Source organism: Trachymyrmex septentrionalis, unplaced genomic scaffold (assembly GCF_001594115.1).
Source record: "Trachymyrmex septentrionalis isolate Tsep2-gDNA-1 unplaced genomic scaffold, Tsep1.0 scaffold23, whole genome shotgun sequence".
Taxonomy (NCBI): Eukaryota; Metazoa; Arthropoda; class Insecta; order Hymenoptera; family Formicidae; genus Trachymyrmex; species Trachymyrmex septentrionalis.
In genome coordinates this window covers 978954-989921 of record NW_017305386.1, presented here as the reverse complement: position 1 = coordinate 989921, position 10968 = coordinate 978954, and the positions used below count along the sequence as shown (strand labels likewise).

The 10968-nt window shown below is 31.4% G+C and overlaps 1 protein-coding gene across 1 annotated transcript in view; it reads right to left on the bottom strand.

The window, feature by feature from the left end:
- Positions 1-10968, bottom strand: part of LOC108748540 (T-lymphocyte activation antigen CD86-like) — a 235820-nt gene that overhangs the window by 108563 nt on the left and 116289 nt on the right. The window contains exon 3 of the mRNA XM_018486761.1: positions 4157-4326. Within this exon, the coding sequence (XP_018342263.1) occupies positions 4157-4326 (170 nt within the window). The remainder of the gene's footprint in view (positions 1-4156; positions 4327-10968) is intronic.

Below are 10968 nucleotides of genomic sequence, written 5' to 3'. Positions count from 1 at the left end.
TATATATATATAATCTATATTTTAACATAACATGATTTCCTAATTATTCTGCACCTAAATAAAAGTTTTAAAATAAGGGATGCATCAGATATCTGAGAAATATCGGTTATTCAGTATTAATCGTATTTTTTTACTATCCGATTGTGGAAAGCCGAATATCATTAGTATCCGGTAATAAATCCAGAAATTTTATATTGAAAGTTTGCGTTATTAATGCAGAATTTTATTCTTTTCAACTGAACTTGCACAGTTCATTCCTTTCCTTTTTTTCTTTCCACGTTAGGAAAATAAAAAGAATTGTTATCGCTATTTTTCTCTTGCTTTCCTTTTTTTTTGTAAGCTTTGTTTCAGATATCTGACCGGATATCCAGGGAAATATCTAATATCCAATCGGATAATTGCTCTACTGGATATCTGACCAGATATTCGACATTTCGTATCTGAGAATTTTATTCAGTGCATCCCTAATTAAAATAGAATTATCAAAATCAATAGTTTATGAAATATTTTATATTTCATACAAAAAAATGTGTTAGAATAAAGTGTAAAATATTTCATATATCATTCATTTTTTAATAATTTTGCTGTAATATTTTTATATACAGAATAATTAGAAGAACATTATATTAAAAATCATATAATTTCATTTAAAAAAATGGCTTAATAGGAAACTTCAAAAAATTGATTTAAAAAAATTAATTTTTAAAAGTCATATTAAGTTATCGCTATTTTTTTTTAATTGAATTATATGAGTTTTAACTTTAAGAACATAATATGTTCTTCTCATGATTCTGCATATAAAAGTATTAAAGTGAAATTATCAAAAAATGAATAGTTTCGCTAGAGAAAATAGAATAAGTGTATCATTATTTTTCCATATAACTTTTTTAAAACATATAAGTTTTATCTGTAGCATTTTCCATATTTTTTATATTTTTCGAAATATTTGTCTAGAGTATTTAAATAGGGCATTTAAAACGGGCTACATATGATAAACCAAAAAATTATATTCTCTATATTTATTACTTTTCAGCACATAAATATGTAATTAGTTTTATTTTAAAGAGTACATAGCTTAAAAATTTATTTCAATAATTAATAATAAATCTCAATTTTTATAACTTTTCCAGGATTTGATAAATAAATAATTGATATTTTCTATTTTTAAAGGATCCCACGAAGATCTGAAATAACCGAAGAATTTCTGAAATTAATTCATTTAAATAAATATATATAATAGTTCACCATATCTTAACATTTAGACCGTAACGCTTCATATTTAAAGTCGTATATCTAACATAAACGATCTTATTTCCAATCTTATTATTATTTATCCCACGAAGATTTTGTAATGATTAATTTAGATTCCGCGTCTAGATAAAAAATGACTTCTTTTCACATTCTCATTTGCTGTATGATGTAATATAAAGAAAAAAATTAAATGGTTTGATATTTTTAACAAAAAGATTTGTAACTGAACTTCGAAAGATTAAAGCCTGAAATATTGTCGTCGAAATTTTTTTCGGATTAATTTTCGAATGGTATCACGTACACGCGAATGCGATCGAATTACGTATGCGCAAAAAAGAAAAATCTCTGATTGACACCCGACTGTCGCGCGACAATTTGTCACCGATGCAAAATCAAGGCTTAGGTGAAGCGCAATCGCGACGGTCGTGCTGATTCTACGATCGCAAACATAAACGTCCAGATGTGCGTGCGTGCGTTATTGAGGGCCGATGGCGTGGCTGTGAATGGCGGAAGCAGGGTGGTAAAGGGTGATCCGCAGAGGGGCAAGGGGATAGGGTGCGAGAGAAATTTGATTTATCGGCGATTACGATCGGTGATTGGACTCTGACGGGTTCCTGGTGCGTCATGCGGTGATGCATGAGCAACGGCCGATAACGCGTAATGTCACCGTGCGCCCGGGTGACCTATGCGCCTACCCGCGAAATTACTTTGCATTAGGGCCGCGAGTGATGAATACCGGGTTAAACAGCGGCTCGAGCGGCCCGCTAATCCACTAAACCGTCCGAAAAATTGACATCGCGACTATGTGTTTAGTACACACAATATTCCTTTTATAACATGGAACATCACTTTAATCACTTCATATGACCAAACAATAGCGAAATGCAAATTAACCAGACAGCAAAATATAACAGTAATTTACTAAAAAAAAAGAAAGAAAGTAAAGTGAAAAAGGAAATCTGCAAAGAAATATAATTTATTTTTTTTTTTTTTGTAAAAATATATGTTTTTGTTTTTTCAATAATATAAACGTCAAAGAGATTTCTATACACAAAGAGTTAATTTTCTACGGCACAATTAGATTGTATAACTATTTAACAAATATCAATTAAATATTCAACTTTCTGATTATTTTTCACTAAAAATAACGTTTCACAATGTGAATCATAATTGGAAGTATTTCGATGTTAATGAGATCATTAATATACCATCGTAATTTTCGAAATTTACGCAAGAAAAAGTATATGCACGTTAAACCGTGAAGAGTTATACTTGCCCCGCAAGTTCACAGGCAGAAATAAGAAGAAAGAAAAAAACGTGGAAAAAAGTTACAAAAGCCTTGGCGAGCGAAGATGTGAACTAGGTTACTCTATATACTCGTATATATAAAAGTGCGATGTCGCGTGGGTAAATGAGGAATGAACTCGTATACGAATTGCAGGTCGCGCGAGTGCATTAGCAAAGAGAGCCGGCAAAGTTTGTTGAGGAAACGATCGCGGATTAATGCCTCGCCGACGCTGTAACTGCGAATTTATTTGACTTCGAATTGCGTGATTCCGATCGTTGGGATTTCCACGTACGCAAAATTTATCAATGCCAGGCGGAGAGTTCGCGCGAAAGGACGGGAATAGAATTTGAAAAATACGCTTCGCAAGAAATAATAATAACATAATTGAAAATTTTGCGATAATCAAACGCGCGAGTATGCGCGACTTAATTTTACAGTGACAAATTTGTTGTGTTTTCTCTCTCTCTCTCTCTCTCTCTCTCTCTCTCTCTCTCCCTCTCCCTCTCTCCATGGAATCCCCACGTAATAATAAAATTTAATCGCGAAAACTTGTTGACGCATAATCGAACGTTAAAACGTCCATCGAGCTTTGCATAATTCATGTAATAAGAAGATTAATCGATTAATTGATTTTTTTTTTCTTCAAAAAAAAAATACGAGCGACATCGACAACGCTGCGAGATTATTGACTATCGCAGCTTCCAGCGAAATAATCCCGCAATATTTTTCGCATTCTATATTCTCGTCTTGTACGTTCTATCTTTAATCTTCCCGATGGGTAAGTTCGTTAAAACCGTGCTTGGTTGGATTACTGAAGAAACGAGTAATATTGATGTATACAATATCGTTGCAACGACGGTACGTTAACTAAAGCGAATCCCTGAATAATTTTCAGGAAATCAAAAAAATAGCAATCTTTCCTTTCGCTACAAAAACAAAAAGCAGACACAAACAAAAATTGACAAACTTGAGGAAAGATTTAAAATACGCGATATACAAATATTTCGGAGAGACTCGTTCGCAATTGATAAATGCAGTATTGAACGATACGAAATATAAATGTCTCTATGCGAAAGAATGGTTTCGCTGCGTTTAGAAACTTCATTCGAGTGCACTCAAGTATCATTTTATCTTTGTTTAATATTGGTAAACAGTAAGAACAAAATGATACATCCTGAATTCTCGAACATATCCCTGAAGTATCTAAGAATTCTAGATAGGTACCAATCTAAAAATCAATTTTGGTCCATCAAAATAATTGTGTAGAAGGCTAGTTGCTAGAGTGTCGAAAGCTTTTACAACTCATCATGTTTTAAAATATAATTCTATACATAATAGTTGAGAATGTAATCTTTAATATTTCTAAGATAATTATAGTTTTAATGGCCCAACAAAATTATTTTAATATCTGTATTTAGCATTTTTTTTTAGATGTTTTTAGCACAAAATTATTTTTTCTGTGTATAAAACGAGAATAATCTTCGAAATCAGAGTCACATCGCGATATTTAATGGACTCGCGCGCGATCTTAATCTATACTCGCGAAATACAACATTCTCAAACACGAGCAGTGTTATTACAACGACCGGGTTCTTGATAAGGAAACTTGGGACTTACCGCACGATCGCCAAGATTGCGCACCCTGCAGTGCAGGTAAGCGGATTGCCCGACGGTGGTTGTGGTCTCCCTCTTTGTCGTGTTGTCGAAGTAAGGCTGACTAAAGGGTTGTTCCCAGTAAGAGGACGGATGGTGCTCCACTACAGATCTTCCGTTCTTGGCCGCGCATTCTGTCGCAAACAATAAGACTCGTTAATGGGATTTATTTATTGACACATTCTAATAAAAATTTAGACGCGAAATATATTGGAATTTAAATAAATCTTTGAAACTTTAAAAGCTCTGAATAATTAAATTTCTTAAAGCCCGAGAATAGCGGAATTCTCCCCAATAGCGAAATTGATTAAATTAATCGGTATAGCGATAACATCAAATTAATAACGAATTTGGTTGGATGCACTCAGTGCACGCTGGTAGCTGTCACACATTAAAGCTGTCAAACTCAAATTGACATAAAAATATGTGTTTAATATAAATATAAAAATAGATTAAACTTTAGAATCTTCTATATTTTACTGTGCTATCTATATTTTATTGTGCTGTTAGGTAAAATTTATATTTTATAATTTGAACTATTTGCATTTTATTTTTACACAGATTAAATTACTGTACAACGATTTCAATATGCACTAGTGCATCATACATGCACAATAGTGCATCCAAATTTGCTAAAGTAATAAGTAAAAAGAGAATTCATATTATACCCAATCGTTCGGTCAGCGCAAATTAGAAATCATCAAAATACGTAATTGGAAACGGATAGCTTAATGACATATCGATAATTGCTGGGAACTCACGCAAATCGGATTGCGGCGCGACAATGCGATAAATTATGCGTTAACTGGCGAAACAGAATGTACAAAACGGATTTCAAGCTGATCGAAACACGTAATGTGATTAACTCTACGTATAAAATCTCGGTCACGTCGTACCCTTTCATAAGGAAATCGATTCTTTCCGCTCAATGATCCCATTACCGGGCAGCTTCTGCCGAGCTTATTCGGTTGAGTTTGAAGCGAACTGAACTCGTCGCGACGAATACAGAAATTCAAATCTGAAACCGTTCGAGACGTCGTTCGCTGTGGACGAATGCATGAAATCTGGTAGAGCTTCCTTCGGGAGTCCTACCTCGAAAATTCCTAGCATATTACGCAAAAGCGAGTTCCCTATGAGGTCTCAAATGGAACGAAAATCTGATCTATACCTAGAAATTGCGTAATTTACAGGCAGAGCGATCGAAATTCGTTCGTTAAGTGAAGTTACGCACGTAAAACTGTACTTAATGTCCGAATATTTTCTAATATGAATTTTATTATTTTTTAGAGCATAAGAGACCTTAATGCATAATAAAAAAAACATTTTGTACTTCCATTAAAACGGTCCTTATTAAAATTTTTATGTTACATTTTTAATACGTATCCAAATGTTAATTTAACATAATATTTTTACAAAGGTTAAATAATAAAGAGCATACAGCCACGACCAAGGATGTAAATAAGTTATATATTAACATATTTAAAACAAATTCAATACAATAATAAGTAGACGTTTCGGTCAAGATTTGACCCTCTTCAGTACAATAAAAATGAATACGTTAAACATTATAACTAAATACGCAAGTCAACTGATAAATGTAGTGATAGCAAGTAACAAAAAATTATTATTTCCTTACAATACAGTAGTAATCGCAACAGATCAAAGTAAATTAAAGTAACAGTTAATTGTTATCGCGCTATACGAATAGAAAGAGAATATGAAAGTTTTTTTTCGTCATGATACAATTAAGAAATCTTCATTTAAAAACGACGAGCCCCACACGAAGAGTACCACGCAAGTACCAAGTTCTATTGTAAAAAAATTTTTTCAACAGGTAAATTAGGTATCATCGTATTACTGTAAAAACAATCAGATTAAAAAATATACTCCTGCTTAGATTCCACCCAGAGAATTTTTTAGAAAATTTTTTTAAAAACCAACAGAACAAACTTACGCGTATCCTGGGATGCGAAAACTCATGTGTACAACTGAACACTGTGACAAATTTAGGTAATGAGTGAATTTAAACTGCAAATAACGACAAAAGCCAAAAATGTTCATCTATTTATATTAAGAAAAGGAAAAAGAAGGGCAAGAAAAAGTGAAAGAAAGGGGAAAAAGTTTAGAGTGGGGCCAGAAACTATGCTATTGTTCAAGGAGAGGGAGATAAAGATCTGGAAACCGTTCCGTATCGCTTTGTTTATTTAAACCATTTTTTTGCATCTTAATATAAATCATCTCAGATACTAATCTTTTGTAATGAGAGCGTTCCGAATCCAATATTTTTGCGTTATCCCAATCCATCACATGGTCTGTGTCAAATCTGTGATTTGAGATAACGGAGTGAGAATTAGCTGGTTTTTTTAAGTCATTAATGTGTTCTTTTAAACGCGTCTTTAATTTCCTTTTCGTCTGACCGACGTGCGAATAATCGCAGTCCTTACAATTAATTTGGTATACCACATTCGAAAGTTCATCTTTTTTTATCTTATCTTTCCCCGTTTTTATAAAACTGTTCAAGTTGTTCATAGGTTTGTATACCAATTCAAATTAAAATTTATTTAGAGTTGCATTGAATTTCTCAGACGTTCTCTTTAAGTAAGGAATTAAAAAATTTTTTCTTTACAATAGAAATGTCCGTATTAGTGTTAACATTATGTTCATTAATGGTATCAAAATTCTTTTTTCTTGATAACGTTTTAAATAAAAATAATAATAAAATAATATTTTTATGTTATTTTATGTTAAATTAATATTTGACATTTTTTATTGTTAAAGTAACACAATTTATGATTAAGTAAACATATGTAAATAATAATATAGTTTTTAAAACATATCTGTTAAATAATTAAATAAATGGATAAAAAATAAATATTAATTTAACACATTATAAATGTTAATTTTATTGTCAAAATATGTTTTCACAATTTGTTTCCAAGTTATATCAAAGCATTATATTTTTTGTATTAATTGTTACATAATATTTATGTATTTACTTTCAAAAATTTGAACGGGCCATTTAGAATACGTGATAAATACGTATTAAATTCAATACAAATTTTCCAACTGTGTGGCATAGAAATCTCACGCATCTATCTTTTTTGCAAGAATTTTTTAAATAAGTCACATTTAAAATTGCACAGAAAGAAATAATTTGTATTTATGTTAAATAAATCCTTGTTAAAATTTTTGTGTTGAATTTCTATTATATCCGAGTTTTAATTTAATATAATATGATTGTGTTATTTGAATATTTTCTGTTAAATTAAAATTTAACATTTCTCAGTGTTAAAATAACATAATTTATAGGTAAGTAAACAAATAACATAAAAATAATGTAGTTTTAAAATATAAATTCTAAGACTAAATGAATAAAATATGTGTGTTGATTTAACATATTATAAGTGTTATTTTTACTAAAGAAATATGTTCTGTACAGTTAGTTACATATATTTTTTTGTAAAAAGGTACATATATTTTCTGTTATTTTCTCTTTGTAACAGTAAATATCAGTTAAATTTATATATTGCATATATTAAATATCACCAAGGCATCGCCAAAACTAAAATTATAAAAATAGCTTCTAATTTCACAGTTAAATTTAACATCACGAATGTATCAATTTAACATAAAATTTGTTTATAAATTGTGTCAAAATATTACGCTTCTTGTGTTAATTTCTTATATAATATTTGTATTACTTTCAAATATATTCATCTTATTAAATTACCAAAAATTTGGGTGGACCGTTTGGGATATATGAAATGTGTTAAATTTATCACGGAATATTTTACTGTGTGGGTATGAATAACTTTATCGACAATGGAAATACTATAGCGATAAAGGATAATGATAAAAATAAAAACATAAAAATGGAAAAGAATATAATAATAAATAATAATAAAATAAAACTTATTGTGGTGTACCAAGATCGTTGTCTCATTAAAGATACTTAATAGACGTTGAGAAGGACTTTTTCAGCTTCCTTTTAGATGTAGCTGTTTTTCAAAGTAACGATCTGCCGGTGTGGCGTAAAATTCATGCAACAGTCCCTCATCAATTTTTTCAGCCCGCGTCCTTATCCCTCTCCAACCGCTCGCCTCACTGATTACTTTATTCTAAGAAAACGATACTCTGGTGGCTACATAAAACCTTCCAAGAAAGCCTTTACGTGCGTTATAAGAGGAGCAGAATGAAAAAATTTACGGAAGGATACTGCCAAAGAATCTTTATTCCCATGTTGATCCTCCATAAACAATATCTTACCAGCGCGTAATAACGAAAACTTCAATTGACAATCAAGTTTTGTTGCGTTTAAATATATTATTATATAAGTTCAAGTATACTGCTACGTAATATACTTAAATAAAAAAAATAAATAAATTTTATATATTACTTCCTTATTTCAAAAGTGATACAATTAAAAAAATTTAGTTTCTCTAAAAAAAAGTTCCAACTAAAAAAAAGAAGAAGACTATTTTTCAACTTGATAGAAAATTATTTATTAAATAACATCAGCAAAAAGAGTATATTCTTAGTATGATCAAAATTTATTTTTCCCATTTTCATTTCACTTTCTAAAAAAATCACCTTTTTTGATATGACAGTTTCGACGATTTTTTTTTAAACCATCCTTTTTGAATTCTAACAATTTTGGTGATTATTTATAAAAATAAGTTTACTTTTGAAAATTGATAATGTTTATTTAATTCGTGGTAATAACTCGAAAATCGCATTTCTTAAGCTGTATTTTGAAACACACAATTGGAAAGTATCAATATAAGATGAATATGTTAGGATGTAACACAAATATTATGAAAATTAACAAAGATGTAATATCAACACAATTTGTAAGCATATTTTTTAAATAAAATTAATATTTATGGTATATTAAATTAACAAATATTTTGTCTATTCATTCTATAATTTATATTTTGAAATACATTATCTTATATTATTTGTTTAGATATTTATAAATGTATAAATTGTGTTGTTTTGATATTATGATAACAATAAGAAATTTGTATATTAATTTAATACAAAATGCTCAAATAACAATCATATTTACATTTGGATATGTTATAAATTTAAGCCACAATTTTAATAATGATACGAGTGTATTTTAATTCAAATACGAAGTATCTTTTTGTGTATAGAATACGTGTATCAGAATGTAAAGTGATACAAAATGTGTAATAATACTTATAGTTTCATTCCGCCATGGAAAAATTTCCTTCCTTTCATTTGTTAATGCAACAATCGGTTTGTATGTTTCGCACGAACAATCAGTTGATACATCATTCAAATTAACAATCGTGAAATTCTTCGGCTTCAAAGCAAAATCCGTTCGGAAATCCCTAACCGCAGAGCTGAATCGTCGATATTCTGCTCGCTCGAAATACCGCACAAAGTTCCACAATGCAGCACAAAAAGCAGCCGATTCCAATCGTCGACTGTTAATCGGGTTTTTCGTATTGCAACCGTTGGTACGAGTGTGGATGGCAAAAAAGGCTTAAAACTGCAGGGACGGGTCAGGGCGAGTACTGAAGGGATGAGTTTGTTAACCCCGACTGTGCTCTTTCTTCTCCGTTGAAAGTTCGTGGCGAAAGAACTCCAACGGGGCGAGCTTCAGGTGTTTGCTAATGGCTTACGGCACTGAAACCAATCATTCGTTGATGGTCGTCTTTCTCCACTCCCCGTTTGTTCGTGACGTATTTATTCTCAGTCGCGTCAGAGCGCTCGGCTTTCATTTCCACCCATATTAACGCGAAACTTAAAAGATATCCGACGATAACATTGCGAGTTTAGGTATTTTTGTGCACGCCAAACGTTGACCTGCTTCAATTAACGTGTCCTACATTTTAAGAAAGGTCAAACTTATGACATAAAGAAATTCAATTAAAAAATTTACATGGAATTATACTCACGGCTTACGTTAAGTAAGCTAAAAGTGTTTTATTATCGATTAAACAATGACTAACAACAAATATTATGTTGTGATTGTCAAATTTAAGAACAGAGGTGTCTCGAGGTGTACGTAAATGTAAAATAAATTAAAAATTTTTAGATAAACAATTTTCGCTTTGAACTACACTTCATCAACAGTATAATTAAATCGTAGAAATGAAGTTTCTCGGAAGGTTTCTCTTTGATTTTCACCAAGATAAAACTCCCTGCTGAGTTACGACAAGGCGTAGTCTCTACGTCTCGAGCAGTAACCAAATTGCAAAAACTTGGGGTCTCCCAAAGTCATATCTCAACTATTTTCTCGTTATACTGCCGCGCCGTCCCCCACGAAAGCAGCGAGCGAAGAAGAGAAACCTACGACAGAGCACGACGAAGACATACAAAAGCAATGTTCAAAGGATGCCTCTCGAGCCACTTGATCTTCCATTCGCGATTATTTTTCAAAGATTCTTAAAATATAGCGATATCGCTATATTTTAAAAATAAGAATGAAGTACTATTAAAAGTCAAAATCATTACATTTACAGAAATGTTAATTATAGACAAAGAAATGAGAGAGAGAGAGAGAGAGAGAGAGAGAAGCAGATTTGTTCGTTTAGTTCTTCAAACAAACGTTCGCTTAAATGTATTTGTTAGCTACTAGAAGCAATCCGTTTGAAGAGATTACTAGACGAAGAATGCGGAGAATATCATCGAAGCGTCTGCTTTTCGCGAGAGTAACGCAACACTTCTCGTTGAAATCCAAGTAGCTTATGTTTCCGGCCTCTTAGCTTGTTCAGTTGCGTGGAGAACTCGAACGAAGCGATATG